Raw genomic sequence first — 25,562 nt, 5'->3', positions numbered from 1 at the left:
ACCGGTCCAAGTGTGTCATGAAAATGAGATTTTAATGACTATTTATGAAGTTAGGTTATCGCTGAGGAATTTGAACAGGCTGAGTGGTTTACTGAGAGGGGGTCCGGGTCCGCGGCCCTCTGTAGGTCAGTGTGTTTGGGTAATGCATTAAGTGGGAGCTGTTTGTTGAGGCTGCGGTGTTTGTGCGGACTGCTGATCACTCCCTATCTCTCTGTTTACTCTTACTTATTGTCTTAATGTCGAGTGACTGTGGGATTAAGACACTGGCATTAGCGGGTTGGTTGCTTCCCGTTGAAGCTCGGCGGCGTTTCTCAGGACCGTTGGGAGAAATATGCCTATGAGATTAGGAGGAACAGGCCGAGCTGTGTTCGGACTGCCAGCGCAGGGAATAATGACTTACATAGTCAGAGTCTGAGGAATGTAAGGCGTTGTTTGCGAGTCAGGAGAAGAGGATTATGGGCTGGTGTCGTTTCACCCATATCTGAGGCTACTGTGAGTGTGTGTCAGGGGCTCAGCACTGATGTGCTTCAAGGAAAAATTCTGGACGTACTGCCAGCCTGGTTCCTTCAAAGCACCTGGACATTTACATCCTAACCTTACGGTTGCACTGAAGCTCTGAGGCTCATCTGTATATATGGGGGAAAGTGGGCAAAAGTATTGGGACACCTGTCTCTACTGTCCAGGGAGGAAGGCTTTCTTCTAGATCTTGGAGGAGCAGCATTGCTGTGAGGATTTGATTGGTCAGGATGTTGGATGATCACCACCGCCTCATCATCCCCAACTCATCCAAAAAGTACTAGACGTGGCACCATCCATAATTCCAGAGAACACAGTTCTTCCACTGCTCCACAGCTCAATGCTGGGGGGCTTTATACCCCTCTACTAGCCCACGCCTGGCATTATTAGGCAGCATGGTGCCAATAGGTTCATGATGTTGATCTGCTCCAGGGAGTCCTATTCTATTGGCAGTACTTCTTCTCTACAGGGACTAGACAAGCTGTGTATGTGTGTGTGTGTCTATGTCAGCAATGGGTGCAACTTGAAGTAGCTGAATGCATTCATTAGAGGGGGTGTCCACAAACATTTGGACATGTAGTGTAGCACAAAAATGGCACAGTGACTCACCATCTCTCTCTCTTTCTCTCTCTCTCTCTCTCTCTCTCTCTCTCTCTCTCTGCAGGGGACATCACACAGAAGGGCTATGAGAAGAAAAGAGGAAAGCTGCTAGCACCCTACATCCCACAGATACAGGGTAACACCCTCACTCTCTCTTTAACATCCCGTCTGGGTGAGGTTTGGGCTCCTCTAAGCTTTTCTAGTCCCCTAGAAAAAAGGGAAAGTCCCCTTTGGATCAAAAGAGCTTCATTCGGTGCTTTTAGAAAGAGATTGAAAAAAAAAACAGTGATTTTATTTTATTTTACAGTATTTTATTTACTTTCCAAACCCACCAGTGAAGCTACACATGTCTTCTGAGTGTTATATGGAATGATAATGATGATGATGGTTTTCTTTGGGAACTGTTTTACCTCACAACGCCCTGCATGTATCCCTCCACCATGACTGTTTTAAAAACCTTTGGTTTTTCATAACTATCAGGAGGAAGAACGTTCTGTAAGACAAAAGACTGAAAACTTTAAGAAAAGCTTGGAAACTAAAAAAAAGACAGTAAAGAAAAAAAAAGACAGAAAACAAACAAAAAAAAAGATTAAACACTAAAAAACAGACAGTAAACTTTTAAAAAATTGAACTCTTAAAAAATGAACAAAAAACAATAGTAAACTTTAAAATAAAATAAATTGAAAATAAATAAATAGAATGGTAAAAAAAAAAATGTAAAAAAAAATGGTAAGCTGTTAAAAAAAATTATAAATAAAAATGGTCAACTCTAAAAAGAAAAACAAAATGTGGTAAACACTAAAACAAAAAAAACAAAACAAAAAATGTTTTGACAAACTTTGAAAAACAAAAGAAGTACAAAAAATTACTCTAAAAAAACAAACAAAACAATTTGAAGTCTAAAAAGAAAACCCAAAAATGGCACGCTTAAAAAAAAAAAAAAAAAAATGGTAAACTCTAAAAAAAACCTGAATATGGGAAACACTAAAACAAAAAAACAAAACATAAAATGGTAAACTTTGAAAAACCAAATGATGAACTCTAAAAAGAAAAAACAAAAATGGTACACTAAGCTAATAAACTTTAAAATAAACTAAACCCTAAAAAAAACTCGGTAAACCCTAAAAAGTAAAGATTGGACACTCTATAAAAAGTTGGTAAATGAAAAAAAAGACAAAATGAAAAAAAGATTGGACACTAAAAAACATACAGTAAACTCTTAAAAAAATTACTAAAAAAAACCCAAAATGGTACACTTAAAAAATAATAGTAATAAAATGTTAAACTCTGGACCAGTGAAAATGCTGAAAACGCTGAATCAGTTAAATTCCTCTGTAATAGTTTGACTTGAATGCAAGGTGTATGTTTTTCATTCTACACACAGCATCTCTGACCTTGAGCTGAGGAACAGAGGTCGGAGTTTTTACTGCAGTGATTTATCCCCACTGTAATTTCATTAACGCTCACAGTGCGGCTCTGTCACACGTCCTGTTAATGGAAGCAGGCGTCTCTCTCTCTCTGAGGAGAACAGCAGACGTTTAACCAGAGAGCGGCAGGCCTGAGAGATGAGAGATCAGACAGATGCATCAGAATGCTAATGAAGTGTGGATGGAGACTGCACCGCTAGGTCAAGCAGACACCTGGATTTCTACTTCTCCCAATAATGCCTTCAGACGGGTCTCGTCAGCTCGGAGAGTAGGAAAGTGGGAGCGTTGCTAGGTGTTTGGTTTGGGTGGTCATTGGCAACTGTTACACTGATCCCATAATCTTCATCTTTAACTTAGGAGTTGTTTGACCGTGCACTGTAAAGAATGTCTGTAACTCTAAAAAAAGACTAAATACCAAAAAGCCTGTAAACTCTAAAAAAAAAAAAAAGACTAAATACCAAAAAAGACTGTAAACTCTAAAAAAGGACTAAATACCAAAAAGCCTGTAAACTCTAAAAAAAAGACTAAATACCAAAAAGCCTGTAAACTCTAAAAAAGACTAAATACCAAAAAGCCTGTAAACTTTAAAAAAGCCTGTAAACTTTAAAAAGACTGTAAACATTAAAAAAAGACTAAATACCAAAAAAGCCTGTAAACTCTAAAAAAGACTGTAAACTTTAAAAAAGACTGTAAACTCTAAAAAAAGACTAAATACCAAAAAAGCTTGTAAACTCTAAAAAAAGCCTGTAAACTTTAAAAAGACTGTAAACATTAAAAAAAGACTAAATACCAAAAAAGCCTGTAAACTTTAAAAAAGACTAAATACCAAAAAAGCCTGTAAACTCTAAAAAAGACTAAATACCAAAAAGGCCTGTAAACTCTAAAAAAGACTGTAAACTCAAAAAAAAAGACTGTAAACTTTAAAAAAGACTAAATACCAAAAAAGCCTGTAAACTTTAAAAAAGACTAAATACCAAAAAGGCCTGTAAACTCTAAAAAAGCCTGTAAACTCTAAAAAAAAAAAAAAGACTAAATACCAAAAAGCCTGTAAACTCTAAAAAAGCCTGTAAACTTTAAAAAGACTGTAAACTCTAAAAAAGACTGTAAACTTTAAAAAAGACTGTAAACTCAAAAAGGCTAAATACTAAAACAGACTGTAAACTCTAAAAAAAGACTAAAGTCTTGAAAAAAAGACTAAACTCTTGAAAAGACTGTAAACTTAAAAAAAAACTAAATGCTAAAACCAGACTGTAAACTAAAAAAAAAACCCTGCAAACTCTAAAAAAAGACTAAAAAAGTGCTAAATAAAACTATAAATGCTGAAATGGTTGATTATAGTCTTTTTTAACTGTAAAATACTGTAAATACGTATATCAGCTAAAACACTAATTTTACATCTCTTTTCTGTAAAAAATATTTTTCATTATTCTAATAATGTTTATAACATTTAAAATATTCTGTAATATTTTTAGTGCAGCCAACACTGTAATGTTTGTAGTTTTGTCACTGTTGAATAAACTACCATTGTGTTATTAATAAACCCGTTAACCTCTCTGTTGAATACTGGCAGCTTTGCTTTTGGTTACTGTAGAAAATCTAGATATTCTCCAATAAAAACAGACGTTTCTCCTGCTTTTCTGAAATCAAAGGTATTAGCAGGAAACAGAAACAGCTCCTACCCTTCTGAGAGGCTTTACACTAGATATTGGAACATTGCTGTGAGGATTTGATGGCATTCAGTCATGTGACTCCTTAAATCCTAGTTTTTTATTCAGTTATTAGTTCAAATGTCGAACCTTTTGTGAAGTGTTTGGTGAGACTGGTTAGACTTTGCATATCTTGTGGAGTCGCACTGGGCTCTACATTGGCGTTGAGGGTCTCAGTGAGGTCAGTTACTAATGATGGATGACCCCAAAGGTATTGATGGAGTTGCAGCCCCCCAGAGAACCCCAGAGTCCAATGCTGGGGGCTGTTTACCCCTGTAGCCCACACCAGGCTTCAGGAATGTGCTGAATTCAGGTCTGTCTGGATACTTAGACATTTATTGCCATCAGTGAACTAAAACTGACGGTTAATGATGGTCACCTGAGTGAAGCATATCTCTGGAGATCTGATGCTCCACGTGTTGCTGTAGTTTGGTCTACAGTAAAAATACTGCTTCTGCTCCTCAAGCAGCGATGGTTTATAACTGCAAAGTTATCCGAAAACACATGAACTGACCATGAACTGACCATAAACTGTTAAAAGTATCAGATCCTTGAAGAACTTTTAGAGGATCTTCAGTTTGAAACTGTGAAGAAACTTCTTAATGTGTTTTGAGGAACCTTTGCGAAACCTACTTCCATTAAAAGCCAGGGAGGCACCGATCCACCTTTTTCTGTTCGATACCGATACATGAACTTTGCATATCTACAGATACCTGATACCGATCCGATACCGGTGTAGAATTAATAAATCATATACCTGACCATCTGAGAAGGACTTAAGGCCTCAGGATTGATATAATCATTACTTTATTACTTTATAAATCAAACTATAACACAAACACAGATATTAAGGATTAATTTCTGATCAATGGTCACTAAAATGATTAACTGTGCTGGACCTCGGCTCAGTGCTGTCTGAGCTCAGGACTTTTATTCTGAAATTGGAAGTCTGTGAGACTAAAGGGGAGCGAGCAGCCCCTCCCTTCTCGGTTCTCCTTATATGGAAGATGAGCTGGATTACTGGCTGATAGCTGATGACGGGTCGAGGGGACAGTGCTGGTCAGATATGGGGAGTCTTGCTGGTTGCTGTGATCTGTGTATGATGTCTGTAGGTTACTCTGATCCTGGGTTATGAAGCCTAGAATACCGGCAGTGTGAGAATCAGGTTCAGTGAATGGATCGGTCCTTTGGCTAATTATCCGAAACCCGATCCAGGTCATTTTGTTAGTATCGGGACCGATATCCGATCCCAGTATCGGATCGGTGCAGCCCTACTAAAAACCTTTTCTCGAAGGTTCCTTCTCCAAAGTACCTTCATTGGGTTCTACACATTTTTTTAACTGAAGAACCTCCAAAAGTTCCTTATTTGCTTCACAGAGGATTTAACAGATCCCAGTGATACCATTCAGAGTAAAGAGGAAAGCTCTTCCCTTACCGGGCCTTATCTCACCTTACCATCTCACCAGATCAGTGTGACCTTGCGTTACCTCTACCTCACAGCCCACACATCAGCTGGACTGCAGCTCTGCATATCTGGTCAGTATTGACTTCTGGAACAAGAAACCACACGCTCACAGTGGAAGACCCATAAATCACCATTAGGAAGACGTAGACGTCCCTCCTCCTCAGTTTTTCTGTGCTTGGTGGGGTGGGGTGGGGGGTGGGGGCGGTCCTGTGGCTCTCTAAAGCCTTAATGCACCCAGAACTTCCTCTGCATTCACCTCCTACGACCCACATTTATCCATTACCCCACTGATTCCTTTTCCTATATACACTGTATATGTCCAAAGTGTCCAAAAGATTGCGGACACCCTTCTAACGAATGCATTTAGCTATTTTAAGTTGCACCCATTGTTAGCACAGACTCACCACACACACACACACACACACACACACACACACACACAGCTCATCTAGTCCCTGTAGAGAAGTCCTGCCAATTGAATGGCACTCTCTGGGGCAGGTAAACCAGATGAACCTATTGGTACCATGCTGCCTAATGCCAGGTGTGGGCTCGAGGGTTATGAAGCCCCCCAGCATTGAGCTGCACTCTCAAAAATCGATTGCATTTGTAGCACTTTTTGCATTTTTAGGAGTGTGTGGAGCAATGGGACTGTGTCCTCTGGAACCATTGCTTTTGGGACGAGTTGGGGGAAAGTTGGGGATGATGAGGTGAACCTCACTAATGCGCTGGATGCAATCAAATCCTCACAGCAATGCTCCTCCTCCAAAATCTAGTAGAAAGCCTTCTGCCCGGGACAGTAGAGACAGTCCAACAAAAGCAGGAGGAACTCTTTTTTTAATACCCTTGATTTCAGAAGAAACAGTAAAAAAGGGCAGGCGTCCCAAAACTTTTGTCCAAACAGTGTGCAGAGATGTTTTGATTTATAATATGAAATATGCTGAAATATGAATTTTATGAGCTTGGGGAGGGATGGAAAGGAGATCACATTAAAAGCTATTCGCATTATTGACATTTAAGGGCTACCGTGGGAACAGGCCACAGGTTATCCTATAGCGCCCAGGTCGATAGCCTTCCCCGAGCAAACCTCTCCTCCTGTAACAGGCCGGGTTCCCCTGCTGTCTGCTGTAACCTCTCCTCGGGGACGTGGTCACAGAAGCTGCTAAATGTACTTTTCTGTGTATGTTTATTTTTAGCGCTGGTCTGAACGGCTCGGTATGAATATTTGATGAGCACTGTGGCCGACTGCTGAGGGGCGAATGTCTCGGCCTGCGCTGTGCTGGTTTTTGGTTTGGCCGTCACAGAGGAAACCGGGCCTTCGTTTTTTAATCAGGCCACGTGGAGCCGGAGATTTCCACTGTACAAACCATCCGTGTCGTTTGAGGTGGCCGTCTCCCGTCTCTTTTCCAGACGCCACATGCCCGCAGGCCTTTTCCCCATAAGCCTCTGGTTCCCATCCTGTCCCGTCACACTTAGATACACATGACAAAAGTATTGGGACACCTGCTCTTCATTCATTGCTTTAAAAAGAGCTGATCCTGATCTTGTTGGAGTAAATGTAACTCTACTGTCCAGAGAAGAAGAAGGCTTTCTAGTGTGGAGGAGCATTGCTGTGAGGATTTGATTGCATTCAGCGACAAGAGTATTTGTGAGGCCAGGATGTTGGATGATCCCTCACCCCAGAAGTACTGGATGGATCGCCATCCATCTATCATTCCAAAAAACACAGCTCTTCCACTGCTCCACAGTAGCTCAATGCTGGGGGGCTTTATACCCCCCTCTACTAGCCCACGCCTGGCATTCGCAGGCAGCGTGGTGCCAATAGGGTCATCCGGTTTATCTGCTCCAGAGAGTCCTATTGTATTGGCAGTACTTTTCTACTGGGGCTAGACGAGCTGTGTGTGTGTGTGTGTGTGTGTGTGTGTGTGTGTGTGAGCATTTGCTTATGTTTGTCAACACTGGGTGCAACCTAACATAGCTCAATGCATTTATTAGAAGGGGTGTCCACAAACTTTGGGACATGCAGTGTGCCTGTGCCTGCTTCTGTGCATAATCTGTGCATCAGCTGCCTGAACTTCAGCTGTGAGCAGTGCTGCATGAGCACCGTCATCAACCAGCATCTAATGGAATCATTCTGAATTATGGGGTAAAGACCCCTGTGCTGAAGACGAGAGACCCCCATCCTCAGCCCAACCAGACCGGCTCTGTAAGCTTTACCATGTAGCTCACTGTTTAACTGTTTAATGCCCAGGACAGTAGAAATGGGCTTCTGGTTGATACATGGAGTGTAGAGGAGGTCCTAAAGGGGGTTCTTCACACTCACACATCCATGACAAATCTGGTTCTTGATGGAACCAACAGTGGTTCTTCTGTGGCATCACTCAAAGAACCACTTGTGGGGGGTGGAGCAGTCTGAGAGATCGGTGTTGTCTGGATTGATGGTTGGTGCTCCATCCACTGCTTTGGGGATGAGGAGTTGTGGAGTTGGGGATGATGAGGTGGGGTGGTGGTGGTCATCATCCAACATCCTGACCTCACTAAGGCTCTCCTCACTGAATGCAATCAAACCTGATGGGTTTCAGAGCGTCTTGTGGAGTAACAGTGTCCCAGTGTCCCGGGGTGCGCTTGGATCCGATCGCTGTGGAGCTTCGTCCACGTTCTAAGCATTGCCTCACAGTGCGGTCAGGAATGTCCTGTTGTAGGCAATCAGGGGGGCCGAACAAATCTGAGCACATCAGTAAGTCTGATCACGAAGCCTGAGCTGCTTTTCTTCTGCTTAGACCTGATTTGGGTTCACTGGGAAGATCAGGCTTACTCACTACTCGCCCCCACTTGATCTGGAACTTTCTCCTCTGTATTGACTGGTAACAGGCATAGTCGTGCATGAAAGCAGTGATCTGATTGGCCGGACGTTAACCAACCACAAAGAGCATTTCTGGCCCCCCCTAGCAACTGGGCCGAAGCCACTTGTTGCATTTATAGCTCTTTGTCTTTGATGCAGGCCGGGTTGTTGTGCAGAGGCAGACGCCGAGGCTTGGCTTTGGTCACTGTAGCTTTAGAGCTGCCCATAGAAGTCCACAGGCACACTATGTGTCCAAATGTTTGTGGACACCACTTCTAATGAATGCATTCGGCTACTTTAAGTTGCACCCATTGCTGATACAGACACACACAGCTTGTCTAGTCCCTGTAGAGAAGCACTGCCAATAGAATAGGACTCAACATCATACTCCCTAATGTCAAGCGTGGGCTAGTAGAGGGGTATAAAGCCCCCCAGCATTGAGGAGCTGTGAAGCAGTGGAAGAACTGTGTTCTCTGGAATGATGGATGGTGGTGGAACTCCATCCAGTCCTTTTGGATGGGATGAGTTGAATGGGGAGTTGGGGATGAGATAAGGTGAGGTGAGGTGGTGATCATCATTCAACATCCTGATCTCACTGATGCTCTTGTTGCAGAATGCAATCAAACCTTCACAGCAATGCTCCTCCAAAATCTAGTAGATAGCCTTCTTCTTCCCTGGACAGTAGAGACACAGTTACTCCAACAAAAGCAGGGCCAGGACCATTCATTTCAGAGGAAATGGTGAATGAACAGGTGTCCCAATACCTTTGACCATATAGTGTATTTTATTATTAATTGTTATGTAATAAATGATGTGCTGACATGCTGTATGGACACGTCTGACTTCTGATTACAGACTGCAGTATCTGTGCCTGGGTCAGTGATCTGCGCTGTAGATAAACTCCTAATGTCTGAACTACACTGACCTTCATACGTCCTCTTTAAAGAGCGAAGACCCATGAAACCTTGCATGCTAGGTAGAGCTGCTGTCACCATGGATACCATGCTAGATATATGAGTGATTTTCCACCTGATGCACAAAGCGTTTGGAGAATGATGGTGTTTGTTGGTGTTCAGTGGAGAATAATGGTGATTGGTGAAGAATGATGGTGCCTATTGGAGAATGATGGTTCTTGGTGGAGATTGATGATGTTTGATGGCGAATGATAGTGTTTAATGGTGAAGGATGGTGTTTGGTGGGAAGTGATGGTGCCTGGTGGAGAATGATGGTGCTTGGTGGGGAGTGATGGTGCCTGGGGGAGAATGATGGTGCCTGGTGGAGAATAATGGTGCTTGGCGTAGAATGGTGGTGTTTAGTGGAGAATGGTGGTGTTTAGTAGAGAATGGTGGTGTTTGGTGGAGAAGTATGGTGTTTAGTGGAGAATGGAGGTGTTTGATGGAGAATTGTCGTGTTTGGTGTAGAATGGTGGTGTTTAGTGGAGAATGGTGGTGTTTGGTGTAGAATGGTGGTGTTTGGTGTAGAATGGAGGTGTTTAGTGGAGAATGGTGGTGTTTGGTGTAGAATGGTGGTGTTTAGTGGAGAATGGTGGTGTTTAGTGGAGAATGGAGGTGTTTGGTGGAGAAGTATGGTGTTTAGTGGAGTTTAATGGAGAATGGTGGTGTTTGATGGAGAATTGTCGTGTTTGGTGTAGAATGGTGGTGTTTAGTGGAGAATGGTGGTGTTTGGTGTAGAATGGTGGTGTTTAGTGGAGAAGTATGGTGTTTAGTGGAGTTTAATGGAGAATGGTGGTGTTTGGTGTAGAATGGTGGTGTTTGGTGTAGAATGGTGGTGTTTAGTGGAGAATGGTGGTGTTTGGTGTAGAATGGTGGTGTTTGGTGTAGAATGGTGGTGTTTAGTGGAGAATGGTGGTGTTTGGTGTAGAATGGTGGTGTTTGGTGTAGAAGCACCTACAGCATACGTACTTCAGTTAAAGAGTGGATCTTCATACTTACACTATAAGGATGAGAGCCCATGAAACCCCGCCTGCTGTGTGGAGTTGATTGCTGACTGCGTTCAGCGTTGAATGTTAGTGAAGGAGCTGGATTGGAGATCAGGAAGTGTGTGTTTTAATAAAAAGACTTCAAGGCTCATTAATGGAGATGGAAGTAAAAACTGAATGATTTGATTAGTCATGGTTGGTCTGGGAAGTGAAGGATTGGGCTGTCAGTGAGCTGTTCATGGTAAGATTATTGACCACAGATGCTGTAGGTTTGTGGAAGGATCTGCAGTACTCCGGTTTTCCAGTGAAAACAGACAATAAATACAATCTGTTCAGTCCAGAGTCATAAACCTAAGCAGAAAATATAGATTAACCAAAAACAACACAGAATTCTGTTTAGAGGAGACTCCTGTCAGCGCTGTCTGCAGAAATCTACAGGAGATGTTTACACATCTGCAAAGTCCTCCCGAACACGTTCAATAATGTTGATGTCTGGGCCTTAAAGTCCAGCTAAAAAATCTACCAAAACGGGAACAGCCCAGCTAAAATTCCAATAGGGAACAGTCCAGCTAAAAAAATCTACCAAAAGGGGAACAGCCCAGCTAACAGTCCACCAATAGGGAACTGTCCAGCTAAAAATGCAATAGGGGGAAGGCCAGGTGACAAATCCACCAATAGGGGAACTGTCCAGCTAAAAATCCAATAGGGAACAGTCCAGCAAAAAAAAATCTACCAAAAGAGGAACAGCCCAGCTAACAATCCACAGCAAAAAAAAAAAATCGAATAGGGAACAGTTCAGCTAAAAATCCACTAATGGGGAACAGTCCAGCTAAAAAAAAAACAAATCCACTAATGGGGAACAGCCCATCTGAAAATCCACTCATATGGACACAGCCCAGCTACAAATGCAGTACTAGGGGAACAGCCCAGCTAAACTAAAAACAAACACCAATGGGGAACAGTCCAGCTGAAAATCCACTAATAGGTAAACAGCCCAGCTGAGGATTCACCGAATTCACCTGTAAGTCGCTCTGGAGAAGAGCATCTGCTAAACGCCTTTAATGTAAATGATGTAAAGAAATGAAAGAGGGCCTCTGGCCTCTGGTCTCTGCACAGTGCTGAATATTTAGATCTGCATGGTATTATTGTGCTGTAATTGGCCGTTTCTGGTTGTGGTGAATAGCGCTGGACTGATCGCTCAGCAGAGAGTTGAGCCTCTGTGAGATATCATCTCTCAAGTGCACGGTTTGTATTCTGTACCTGTTTCCCTCGCACCACTCCCCACGTCCCTGTACTTGTAATGTGATTGATGGGAAATGAACCCCTGCCAGATTGCTGGCCTCGCAGCATGATTAGTGTAAATGAACGGTGTCATTTTTAAATGTCAACACGGTGCTTTTTCAGAGCCGCCTCCAGAATACACATTTCCTGTGTGCTGTTACTGACACTAAGATCAGCTTTAGAAAAGCTATGCTTACTTTTTTTTGCACTATATATTATTTCCCATACCTGTAATAAGTAGTACCTGTACTGTATATATGATTGCTGTGTTCTCTGTGTGTATTATATCACATCTATTATTATATAATAGTAATTTCATAGGCCTAACCTGAAACCTAAATGGAGCATGGAGCTTTTTAAAGAGCCGTGCTGATGAATCCATCAGACTGAATGGTGAATGAATGTCATGGTGACGTAGCTACAGCCAGCAACTGCTCTGTTTGTTTGTCCTTTGTGAGCCCTGGATAAGTATGTGACCTTCCCAGAGTCCAGTGAGTTTGGGCTTTGAAGAAGCAGTGGCCAGTACCCTCGTTGGGGCAGGCTGTAACGAAGGGCCGGGTGCATCAGCGTGGCCGGCAGGAACCCGGTTCACTGGCCTTTCCTTACCAGGACACTTGGAGTCAGAGGTCAGAGAGGGTGATTGGCATGGGATGGATTTATGGGGGCTAACGGTGGAGGAGGGGGGGTCTTTAGGCTCTTGTTCATCACTGCATTGTATTTAAGCATCCACCAATATGCAACCTGCATGAATAAAATCCACCAATGATGGAAATACGTGTGAATAAACCTACCAATAGGAGACAGAGCGGCTACAAATCCACCAATAGAGGAACTGTATCCCACCAGTTTGAGACAGAATAGCTAAAATCCACCAATAGAGGAAATTCATGGAACAATGGAACAATCTACCAATTAGGCACATACAGTATATGGGTTATACATTTACCAATAGGATACAGAGCAGTTAAAAATCCACCAATAGGGGAACTATATGGCCAAGAGTCCACCAGTACAGGAACAGTCCATCTGGAAAATAAAATAAAAAGTCAATAGGGAAAGAGCCCAGCTAAAAATCAGTCAATGGGGGAACAGCCCAGCTAAAAATCAGTCAATGGGGGAACAGCCCAGCTAAAAAAAGTCAATAGGGAAAGAGCCCAGCTAAAAATCTGCCAATAGGGTAACAGCCCAGCTAAAATCAGTCAATGGGGGAACAGCCCAGCTAAAAAAAGTCAATAGGGAAAGAGCCCAGCTAAAAATATGCCAATAGGGGAACAGCCCAGCAAAAAAATCTGCCAATGGGGATCTGTCCAGCTAAACTCCAATAGGGGAACAGTCCAGCTAAAAATTTCACTAATGGGGGAACAGTTCAGCCAAGAAATCCACTAACAGGGGAACAGCCCAGCCAAAAGGCCACCAATAGGGGAACAGCTTGTCTGAAAAAAATCCACTACTAGAGGAACAGCCCAGCTAAGAAATCCACATATGTAGAACAGCCCAGCTTAAAATCCACTAATGGGGAACAGCCCATCTGAAAATCCAACAGTAGGGAACAGCCCAGTTAAAAAATACACAAATGGGAAACAGTTATGCTAATAGGAAATACCACTAATAGGAAAACCACCCATCTGAAAATTCACTAATAGGTAACCAGCCCAACAGAATTAGCAGACCGTGGTCGTTTTCCTGCATCACCAAGATAAAGATGTCAAGTGAATGACCTCACGTTCTGTTGATCAGCAGCTTATCAAGGTTTCATCTGCATCGTCTCGAGCAGTCTGACATGCAGCCTTTGTTTGAGAAGAGGAGTTACCGCGCAGTCTGCTGCGGCCTTCAGAGGAGAGGCTTCTGAAGTTTTATAATTAGATTTTGAGCGTGACTCGGCTGCTTATGCTCACCTTTACTGGGTGTGTTTCATCACCACCCTTTCATCTCTCCTCCGTCTCCTTCCCGTTAGATAGGGAGGTATTTATAGGCCCGTTTGCTCGCCTCGGAAGGCGATACAGCAGACGCAGGTAAGCAGCGTCAGTGGTAGCGACGTGTGGTTTCGCTGTCCTGCCTTTGACTCTCAGGAAGGTATTACATAACCATGCCACGGCATGACTCATCATTTATTTCGTCCTCTTGTAGAAAACGAAGGCTATAGATCACCGTCCAAATTTAGAAACCGTCGGAGGATCCATCTTGACCTTGAGTGCCCCGTCATTTCAAGGATGGTTGAGATGCTTAAGTGACCCACACCAACTTTTATCCCCAAATGATCCTCAGCAGGCTGCCCACAGTCTGCAGCGTTTCACACGTGCTTTAACAGGAGTGATGCAGTTTTCCTGTGGTTTGTGTGTGTGTGTGTGTGTGTGTGTGTGTGGTTTAGGGAGTTTGGTTTCTTGTTTGTTTTTATAGTTAAATCATGATTTTCCAGATCTCACACCAAGCTGTAAAATTGATTGAATAGGTAAAGAACCCAGCTAGGAAATCCACCAATGGGGAACAGTCTAGCTATTAACCCACCAATAGGGTAATGGCCCAGCTAAAAAAAAATTGCACTAATAGGGAAACAGCCCATCTGAAAAATCCACAAATAGAGTAATGGCCAAGCTAAAAATCCATCAATAGGGGAACAGCCCATCTGAAAAATGTACTAGTAGGGGAACAGCCTGGCTAAACAAAATACACTAATAGGGAGCAGCCCAGCTAAAACCCACAAATAAGGGAACAGTCCATATGAAAAATCCACTAATAGGGGAACAGCCAGCTATAAAAAATAAAAAAAAACACTAATAGGCAAACAGCCCATCTAAAAATCCACCAATAGTGGAACAGCCCAGCTAAAAAGAAATATACAAATGGGGAACAGCCCAGCTAAAAACCCACCAATAGGGGAACAGCCCATCTGAAAAATCCACCAGTGGGGAGCAGCTGGGCTGTAAATTGATTGTATACCTAAGAACAGCTCGCGATATTAAAAAAAAAAACAGTAATAGGGAAACAGCCCATCTTAAAATCCACCAATAGCGGGTTAATAATATAATAACTTAATTAATATTATTAATAATAATAATAATAATAATAATAATATTGGCTGTTCCCCTATTAATGGATTTTAAGATGGGCTGTTTTTCTATTAGTGTTTTTTATGGGAACAGCCCAGCTAAAAAAATCCACCAAATGAGGAACAGCCCAGCTAAAAATCCACCAAATGGGCAACAGTCCAGCTAAAAAACCTAACATTAGGGGAACAGCCCATCTGAAAAACCCACCCGTGGGGAACAGCTGGGCTGCTATTCGGATCAATAAAGTATCCATCCATCCATCCATCCAATATGCTCCACGTGCCCGGAGCGGTGGGCAGCCACTGGTGAAGGGCCCAACAGTGGCAGCTTGCCGAGCCCGGGCATCAAACCCACAACCCTGTCATCAATAGCCCGGAGCTCTAACCGCTGAGCCACCACTGCCCACAGTCACTAACTGCTATACACTACATTGAACCACACAGGGTTACAGGTACTATATAGAACTATATTGCTGACATGCTGACCCTGTCTGTCTGTCTCTTGTGTGTGTGTCCTGCAGGTGTGGATCCGTCTCTGCAGGTAGATCACCGGATCCAGGCATCCACCCAGGCTGCCCCGCCCACCTCCAAGCACAACAAACCCCGGGCAGCGAACTCACGGGATGAGCGCTTCAGATCAGGTCAGCACGCTCCACAGACATCCACAAAAGTTTGTGGACACTCCTTCTAATGAATGCATTCAGCTACTTTAAGGTGCACTCATTGCTGACACAGATGTGCAAATGCACACATACACACATACACAGCTTATCAAGTCCCTGTAGAGAAGTACTACCAATAGAATCATGACCCTATTGGCTCCATGCTGCCTAATGCCAGGCGTGGGCTAGAGGGGGGGTATAAAGCCCCCCAGCATTGAGCTGTGTTCTCAGGAATGATGGACAATGCTTCTTCCAGTTCTTTTGGGCTGAGTTGGGGGCAACATCATCCAACATCCTGACCTCACTAACAGTGTCGCTGAACGCAATCAAATTCTCACAGCAATGTTCCTCCAAAATCTAGTAGAAAGTCATCTTCCCTGGACAGTAGAGACAGTTACTCCAACAAAAGTAGGAGAAACTCCCTTGATTTTGGACGAAACATTGAATGAGCAGGTGTCCCAATACTTATGTCCATATAGTGTAGCTCCTACCTGTAGCACACACCCACCAGTGACTTACTGTTGTAAGAAAACAGTGACAAAATGCACTACCATAGTATATAGCAATATATTAGACCTGTGCCCAGTGACAATTAACTGGGTTACCATGGTAACAAACCCAATGACCCAATGTATTTGCCTCTGTTTTAAATATATAATATATAAATAATTAACTAATACCCAAATAAACAATATATATATATATATATTTATTTTGTTTGCTTATTTGGGTATTAGTTAATTCATGTATTAATAAATGTTTATTTATCAACATATTATTTAGTTAGATTCATTCATTCCTTAGTTTATTAAGCTTGTTTAAGTTGGGTCATATGGTACACAACATTAATGCCATGTTTATTATACAGAGCTTAGATGAGGTGGGTTCTACAGAGTCCTTAAAAGGGGTTCTTTGACTCATGACAGTATTTTTAACCCTTTTTAAAAGGTTCTTTAAAAAAAAAGAACCATCCTCAACACAATTTGCTTATATTTAAAGAACACTATAAGCAGGCAGTGAACCGTTCATCCAAATGGTTCTTTGATTCGTCATGGTTCTTCACTGAACCATTGCTTTTAATAAAGAACCCCTGAAAGCTCCCATTTATTAAGTGTGGTTGGGGGATGGGTGTAGTGGTGTAGTTTGGTGTAGTGGTTAACAATACCCCCCACCATCCATGTCAGATTAGGGTTCAGTTCCCACAAATGCACCACTCTACCCCATCCTTGGGTAAGACTCCTAACTCTGTAAGAGCGTCAGACTGATTCTGTAGATGTGAATGTAATGTAAATGGGTGGGGCTCGGTGGGAGGCAGGCATCAGAACAAGATCATGTGACATTCCCAGTTCTACAAGATGAATTATAGTTTTTTTGGCCAAATTCTATTATATAAGGTATTTATATACATTATATGGATTAATAAGTATTGGGATACGTCTTAATCATTAAATTCAGCCCCATTACCGGACACAGGTGTATAAACTCAAGCGCCTAGCCCTGCAGTCTGCCTTTCCTCCACACATCAGTGAAAGAACGGGAGGTTCTGAAGAGCTCACTGAACTCCAGCGTGGTTCTGGATGTAATAGGAGACACCGCTGCACCAACAACAACAAGTCAGCTGGTGAAATCTCCTCCCTCCTAGATCTTCCTCCATCAGCTGTGAGTGGTGTTATTATTGAACAGTGGAAGAGTTTAGGAGGAACAGCTCACAGAGAGCAGCTCAGTGTCCACCGAGTGTCTGTCAGACCACGTAAAGTTACAGAGCGGGGTCAGGGCCGAGTGCTGAGCTCAGAGCAGAGTGCAGAAAAGCCTCCAACTGACCATGGGTTTAGAATAGGAGGTCATTAAAGAAAGCTCCTGTAGGTGGAATGTGTAAGTGTCCCAATACTTTAGTCCATATAGTGTATATGCTGTTGGCAGGAGTTCTTTACAGGGAGTAGACAAGTATGTGTGTGTATGAAGGGGTGTCCACAAACATTTGGACATATTGTGTGTGTGTGTATATATATATATATAGGAAAGTGCAGCCCTCATAACTGCATGCAGAACAGTGACTGGTTAATCCGAAAACTGAAAGTGTGTGTGTGTGTGTGTGTGTGTGTGTGTGTGTGTGTGTGTGTGTGTCTGCAGACCTGCACACCGAAGCAGTCCAGGCAGCCTTGGCAAAGTACAAAGAGAGGAAGATGCCAATGCCCTCAAAGAGACGGTCTGTTCTAGTGCAGTCTTCAGTGGAGGCATGCACACCCCCAGGTAAAGAGACACACACACACACACACACACACACACACACACACACACACACACTCATCCACCATCTGCAGCTACTTCTCTTTCAAAGGCCTTGTATACATTCAGCTCAATATTTCTACAGGAAACACTCGAGAGGATCTGCAGGTTTATACTCAGAGCATCTGACGCTCTTTTGTTGTGAAGGTGTTCTCAGAGTAGCTGAGCTGAGTTCCCTCAGATGCTCTTCTTCCACTGTGGAAAATTCTCACCACACAATTAAGGGATTTTACTGATCAGCTGAGCGTGTCACATTCTTCTGACTGGTGTCTGATCTTCATTTACGCTTCGTATCGTATCCTATCATATCGTATACACGAATAAATGACCATTTACATTTAGAGCATTGAGCTGAGACTCTTATCCAGAGGGACTTACAGGGTTACTGGTATTACAGAGGTGGGCCAGTGTAGTGTTAGGAGTCTTGCCCAAGGACTCTTATTGGTGTAGCACAGCACCCGCAGTCACCCAGACTGGGAATCGAACCCCAGTCCCTAGCTCACTGGCTCACTGGCGTAATCCGTGCTGATGTTCTTTAAGCTTCCACACTCAGCCTCATCTTCATCAGGGATGAAGAGCAGCCTTTGTTGCCAGGGAAGGGTAAGACTGGACGGGGTTCTATTCTCCAACGAGGAGGGCATGTTCCTTTGGCCCGTATATCATGAGACTCCTAATCTCAGGGTCGTGGATGGGCTGTTGATTATAGAGTTGTGGGTTCGATACACAAGCCTGGCAAACAGACCCCTTAAGCAATGGCCACCCACCGAACCACGGGCATGAGTGCTCAATGTTGGAGGCCAGATTTCATTTGTGTCCAACACTAATGGTGAATGTGGTTGTCTGTGAAGCGGTGCAGGAACTGATGGATGGTGGAGCTCCATCCAGTACTTTCTAGGGATGATGAAGTGGGGCGGTGACTAATGCTGTTTTTGGTGAATGCAATCAAATCCTCACAGCAAAATCTAGTAGAAAGCCTTCTTCCCTGGACAGTAGAGACAGTTACTCCAACAAAAGCAGTAGAAACTCATTTTTTTTAAGTTGGTGTCCCAATACTTTTGTCATTATAACCTATAGGTTTTTGTTCGAATCCCTCTTAAAGGTGGTTCACTGCTTTAAACCTTGGGTGAGAGAGATGCTGAGATCTGTGATCTCTGAGGAACATCTTCATGAAAAAGCTGTGGTATTAAACAGAAGCCTCTGATTGGCTGGAACCTTCTCGGCCGATTTTTGCCACTCTGGAGCGGTAGCGGTTACGTTGTTGGCTGGCCTCCACTCTGACCCCTGATTCAGTCAGGATGGCGTTGTGATATTCACAGCTGCCAGAAGAATTCATGAGCATCTAAACGAATACTGATCTCATTATTTTTGCTGTGAAAAGTAGCGGATTCTCTCTCTCTCCAGCTCTGTTCCCAGGCCACTCGCCCCCACACTTCTTATGCAACTCAGCATATAGAAACAGTGCGGTTTCTCTGGCTCTCTGACCCCAAGTCTACTCTGGGAGCTCACTGCTATGTTAATAAAGTCTTCTCAGTTCAGCGAGTGCGAACTTATCACGGATGAGTGTTTGCGAGGTCGAGCTTTGGCTGCCGGATATGTTTGTGGACAGATATCGCACACGATCCCGGTCTTCTGGTCAGAGATTAGGCCTGGCCTTGTTCGGGGGAAAGGAAATCTGGCTCTGGAAAATCTCGTATTATCTTTTTTGGCCTTGATCAGCATTTGGACGTTTGACCTGAGGGACTCAGGACAGCTGGGTTATTGTTTTGCCACAGATGCTGGGTTATGCCGGTTGTGTATTTTGTATGGAAAGCCGTTTAGATATCAACTATGTAATATTTAATATTAGAATTACATTTATTGGCCAGGTTTATTGCTTCCAGCTGTCTCTCGAGTGCTGAACAATATACAATATATACTATATAACAATATACTAGATCTATAAAGCCATTTCAACTGATATCACTCCTGTGGTGACCCCCTCTCCTTAATGTAATGTTGACTAGTCATATATTACCATTCATTTACGTCAGGGCTCACTCTCTCTCTCTCATTCATTTCTACTGGTAAAAAGTCCAATTGAAGATCTCTACAATTATTATATACAAGGAAATACTGTCATTTCAGATTTCTACACTGGCAAAAGTCCAGTTTTTGACATCAGTAATATTACTGTTACCACTCAAACTGAGATGTTGGATATCTCTGCTAACTGTAATTCAGAGATCTGAAACTTCACACGTCGTAAATGCATCATGTTCCTGAATTACTGCAGTTAAATTAGAGATATCCTGAATTAGTGTTAGTCCCAATACTTTTGTCACTGTAACCTATAGGTTTTTGTTCGAATCCCTTTTTAGGTGGTTCACTGCTTTAAACCTTGGGTGAGGGAAGTCTTGAGATCTGTGATCTATGAGGAACTGCTTCATGAAAAAGCTCTGGTATTAAACAGAAGCCTCTGATTGGCTGGAACCTTCTCAGACAATTTTTGCCACTCTGGAGCGGTAGCGGTTACGTTGTTGGCTGGCCTCCACGCTGACCCCTGATTCAGTCAGGATGGCAAATTAGTGTTAGCACTAGTCAGAATTTATCACCTAATGTCTCTAATCCTTTATGGTTTCTTCATTATTTCTTCAGTCCTGCAGTTTCTTCAATTAAATGAATAGATGTCTGTATTTTGTATCATTATGGTCTTATGGTTGTGCATTATGGTTTAAATCAAAGCAATAATAGCAATTAGACAATTCAAAAGTTCCTGTAGAACAAGAATTTGAGCGGTTGCTATGGTATATAGAAGATCTCATTGGGGTTGGAGGACCATTGCAGTGCTGTTGCTTAGTAGCTACTATGGCATATCAGATGGATGCTGTGTAGTTCCAAGTGGTTGCTATGTTGTTGCTAAGCATTTGCTATGGTATTCCAGGTTTTCTTTTTATAGGGGGATGCTAAGTGGTTGCTGTGCTTTTCCAAATGGTTGCTGTGCTGTCGCTAAGCAGTTGCTGTGGTATTGAAGTTGGTTACTATAGGACTGACTGGCAGTTGTTATGCTGTTGCAAAGCTTTTGCAATGGTATACAGGATGGTGGCAGTTCCAAGTGGTTGCTATGTTGTTGCTAAGCATTTGCTATGGTATTTCAGGGTTTTTTATTTTTATAGGGGGATGCTAAGTGGTTGCTGTGCTTTTCCAAGTGGTTGCTGTGCTGTCACTAAGCAGTTGTTGTGGTATTGAAGGTGGTTACTGTTGGCCTGATTGGCGGTTGTTATGCTGTTGCTAAACCGTTGCTATGTTGTTTCTAAGCAGTCACTGTTGGATTCTTATGTTTTTTTTTGTAGAGAACCTTTGTAAAAAATTGTAATGAGTCACATTGCAGTATTTTAGGTGTATATATATATATATATATATAGCACTTAGCCTCGCTAAGGGTTTTTATGTATAATCTTTAAATGATATACAGGTTCTTTAAACTTTAAACTTTTTTTATTATCAAGATTATTTATTAAAAAAGTTATTTAGGGAGCTGAAAGGAGTTCCTCTATCTCAGAACCTCAAAAGAACCATTTAGTATATTTATTTTTAAGTGTAGTAAAAATAAATGCATAGTTTATATGCAGATTTTCCAGCAGAACAGTAAATCAGACCGATACATCGGTCCAGCTCTGATGATTATGTCATGGTGTAACTGTAAGAAACAGTGACCTCCTGGCCTTCGCTCTACTCTAGTCTTTGTTTAATGAGGTAAAGAGCCGCAGCACGGCTGCCTGCCTGTGGATAATCTTCTCTCCTGGGTCTCGGCTAATGGCACCCAGTGAAGGGTTAACAGGATTAGGGGTTCAGGGGTTGGGAGGGATAAGGGGGCGGGGGTCGCCCTGGCGTTTGGGTGACTCATTCAGACAGCCTTTTGGGAATTGTTTCACAGTCTACTGAGTCCATTGTGCTTTGAAAAGTGATACACACACGCCCACATAGACTAAACGGTCCGATTAGAGCAGAGATGGGATGGGGTGATGTGGTGATCCAGCTGGCCTCCAGACGCACCCCTCAGTCTTGCCTTGCCTTGCCTTCAGACACATGCAGAGAGAGAGGGCTTTACCCTGGACAAGTTCTCTCCATGAGTCTGGAAATGGTTCAGTGTAGAGAAACTTAGCCACTCCGGTTTCTTTACAGTGACTTCAGCGCAGATATAGCCATTATATTTACCATCCAGACCCACCGGAGATCCCACACGTGTCTTCTGACTTGCACATAGGATGCTGATGATGGTAAATTTGAGGAAAATCTGTACATACACATTTTCTTTGGAGACTGTTTTGCCGCACACTGCCCTCCATGTATCCCTCCACCATGAACGTGCTTTGAAAACTGTATTTTACACCAGATTCCTTTAGCAAAACTCAGCATTCATGACTATTTGGTCTGATAACCTTCTGTTAGGGAGAATTCACCACCAGTGAATTCCAGTTCTGACTGGGTGGGTTTCCCTGAAAAATTGAAGGCCCTATTTTAGCAATCGTTTTAGGCAAGCCGTCAACCGTGCACCGTGCAGCTTGATTTAGGGGGCGTGTCGGCGTGTCTTTGCTATGGTAACGTCAGAAAAAGTCTTTGTCTTGCTCGGCTGGAAACGCTCAAAAGTCATGTACTGAGTCTCTTAATTAATCATGGGTGTGTTTGTTTTGGGCGTAACGTGCAGTAATAAACCAATCAGTGCGTCTCTCGCCGATCCCTTTAAGAGCCAGGTGCGGTCAGATTGACCTTGGCGGGTTGCTATTTCAGTGGTATAAGCATGGGGGGGGGGTGTACGAGCGTCAGGCTGCACGCACCTGTGTTGACAATTCACTGCCAAGAGAGCAACAAACGTCTGACTGTTGACGAACGTCTGTCTAGACTGTTTTCAGTCAGTGGAGCTCCTGCTGTGTTTTCCGCTGCCGAGATACACACCAATACTCCAGAAACTGACCTGAACACCCCTCATTTGGAGACCATTCACATATATTCACAAGATAGACTGTTGGCAGGGTGTGAGATAGCAGTGAGCATCGGTGTAAGGGTGTAAGATAGGGCCGCTAGAAATTCAATTATTAGAATTGTGCTTTAACATAGGGCTGGGCGATATGGTCAAAAATACTATATCCTCATATTTAAAGACATTTATCACAAGATTCTTATAAACTACTATTTACAATACAGTGATTTCTACTCAACATCTGCTGCTCGTCATCTAATTAACCCAGTCTAATTACACTGTTAGTAATGAAACCTGCAGCTAATCAGTAGATGTTTATTAAGCACTAACAGTCTCCTCCATATGATTAGAGAAGAATATTGTGTATCACGAGAACAAAATTAACCAACAATACAATAAAATATTGTCATATCGCCCAGCTCTACTGTAACAACTCCACGTAGTTTGAAGCACACACTTGTTAACTGTTAATGGTACCTGTTAATAAGCCTGTACCACTTATCTACACCAGCCTCGTGGCTCCCTGTAGGAGTTCAACAAGCAAACTTCAGGTAGCAAATCTGTCTTGACCACATTTGCAGGTAAAATGTCACATTTTTGAGAGAGTATGGCTTTAATATCTGGGAGCTGTTTCTCCGGTGGTGTTTTAGCAGTGAGTGTGTGTTCTTGTGCTGCGATCTGATCAGTATCAGCGCCCTGTTTTACTGGACACGTGCCACAGCAGCCGCTCTCGATCTTGCATGCTCTCTCTCTTTCTCTGTGGGTTATTAATAGCGTAATTAGAGTTAAACCAATCTGCGTTAAACTCTCCCACCTGCAGACTCTTCATCAATCAGCTTCTCTCTCCTCTTATCTGTCAGAATCTCTCATACGTCCCTCAAATCAATTTACATCATTTCAGGACAGGAGGAACAAAGGAGGCTTCTGTTGGAGTAACTGTCTCTACTGTCTAGGGAGGAAGGCCTTCTACTAGATTTCAGAGGAGCACTGCTATATGATCACCACCCTACCTCATCCCCAACTCCTCAACTCATCCCTTGAGTTGAAAAGTTCTGGATGGAGCTCCACCATCCATCATTCCAGACAACACAGTTCTTCCACTGCTCCACAGCTCAATACTGAGGGGCTTTACACCCCCCTCTATAGCCCACGCCTGGCATTATTAGGCAGCATGATGCCAATAGATTCATGCTTATCTGCTCCAGAGAGTCCTATTCTATTGGCAGTACTTCTCTACAGGGTGTGTCTGTGGGGTGTCCACAAACATTTGACGACATTGAAATAGGCTTAGATGCTTACAGGTGTGTATATGTGTGTGTGTGTGTGTATGTGACCGTGCCTGTCCTGTCTCACACAGACACCTCCTCTGCCTCGGAGGATGAGGGATCGCTACGGCGACAAGGACGAGTGGCCTCTTCGTCTCCGTACCAGGCGCACCCCACGGTGGAACACTGGTTTAACCGGGTTATCCAGGGCTCCTCCACATCCTCCTCTGCCTCTTCCACTTCCTCCCACCCTGGGGGGCGGAGCCACAACGCTACAGCCGGCTCTGCTGCTACTGTTCTTGCTGACCTCATGGCTCACACACAGCTCGGTTAGTATGGATGTATGCACACTGGACACCTCTAGAACCTTTACACCTCTGTATACCTCCTACACTCCATCCTTACCCCCTGTAAACCATCCGAACTCAAACCCCCATTCCCATCTTCACCACATGTACCACCTATACCCCATGTACACGTCCTAATTCCTTTGCCTAGATCTTTCCCCATCCTGATGCCAGAACCTGATTGGCTGGTTCTGGTCTGCTCTGTTTTGGGTTATCTGCTGAGCCACGGAGCTTATTAACTCACCGGATACACTCACCGGAGGCCTTGTTCCCCTCCAAGACTGACAAACGACCCAGAGAGACGGTTCCACTCCTGCACCACATGGTCCTTCTTTAATTGGGCCTCTGTTTGACATCTCTCTGACAGCTGTGTGAAGTGTTCCAGCTCCTGTTGACGGGCTGTGTGTGTGTGTGTGTGTGTGTGTGTGTGTGTGTGTTTTCTGGTGTGAAGAGGCCTTGAATTGTGAATGGGGTTCAGCCTCTGGCTCCTCTCTCTCTCGCCCTCTCTCTCGCTCTCTCTCTCTCACAGGACTCTATTCACACAGATTTGCTCATCAGATGTGTCTTTGCAGTCGGCTCTCTCCTTCTCTCACACCCTCGGTTCCCCAATATCACTTTCCCTTTGTCTCTCGCTCTCTCACATTCTCTCTCTCGCTCTCCTTATCTTTCTCCTTCGCTCTAACCCCTTTTATCAGTCCTCTCACTTCCTCTGCCCTCCAATCTTCCTCTCTCTGTGTGTCTTTCAGTCTGTATTATTCACTCTTCGTATCTCTCTCTCTCTCTTTCTCTCTCTCTCTCTCTCTCTCTCTCTCTCTTTCTCTCTCTCTCGCTCTTTCTCTCTCTCTCTCTCTCTCTCGCTCTTTCTCTCAGTAGGTTAACAACCAGAACCACGGTGGTTTCTGCTGCAGACCCTAACTCTCTCTCTCTCCCTCCCTCTCTCCATCTCTCGGTCCCTGAGGTCACCCTCAGTCTAGTATCTCTGTGCTGTCTCTGTAAATAAGCTGTGCCTCTGCCGGTGAAGTTCACAGTAATTCACGGCTCGGTCGCGTATATCGTTAGTAGGGTTGCAAAATTCCGGGAATTTTCGAACTTGGGAAAGTTATCTTGGGGAATTAACGAGAATTAAGTGGAATTAATGGGAATAAAATGGGAATATTATAAAAGCTATATAAAATAAATATACTGAAGCATAATCTGGCTCAGCAAGCTGCCAGCTGCCACTGTTG

The 25,562-nt window shown here is 43.4% G+C and overlaps 1 protein-coding gene across 9 annotated transcripts in view; it reads left to right on the top strand.

Moving 5' to 3' along the window:
* Positions 1-25,562, top strand: part of dip2a (disco-interacting protein 2 homolog A) — a 160,469-nt gene that overhangs the window by 77,459 nt on the left and 57,448 nt on the right. For all 9 annotated transcript variants that reach the window (XM_072685386.1, XM_072685383.1, XM_072685384.1 and 6 more), the window contains exons 2-5: positions 1,181-1,252; positions 15,341-15,460; positions 17,612-17,731; positions 24,082-24,318. In XM_072685386.1, the coding sequence (XP_072541487.1) occupies positions 1,181-1,252; positions 15,341-15,460; positions 17,612-17,731; positions 24,082-24,318 (549 nt within the window). The remainder of the gene's footprint in view (positions 1-1,180; positions 1,253-15,340; positions 15,461-17,611; positions 17,732-24,081; positions 24,319-25,562) is intronic.

Source organism: Salminus brasiliensis, chromosome 8, assembly GCF_030463535.1.
Source record: "Salminus brasiliensis chromosome 8, fSalBra1.hap2, whole genome shotgun sequence".
Taxonomy (NCBI): Eukaryota; Metazoa; Chordata; class Actinopteri; order Characiformes; family Bryconidae; genus Salminus; species Salminus brasiliensis.
The sequence above is the reverse complement of the archived record's forward strand: the minus strand, read 5'-3'. Positions and strand labels throughout refer to the sequence as shown.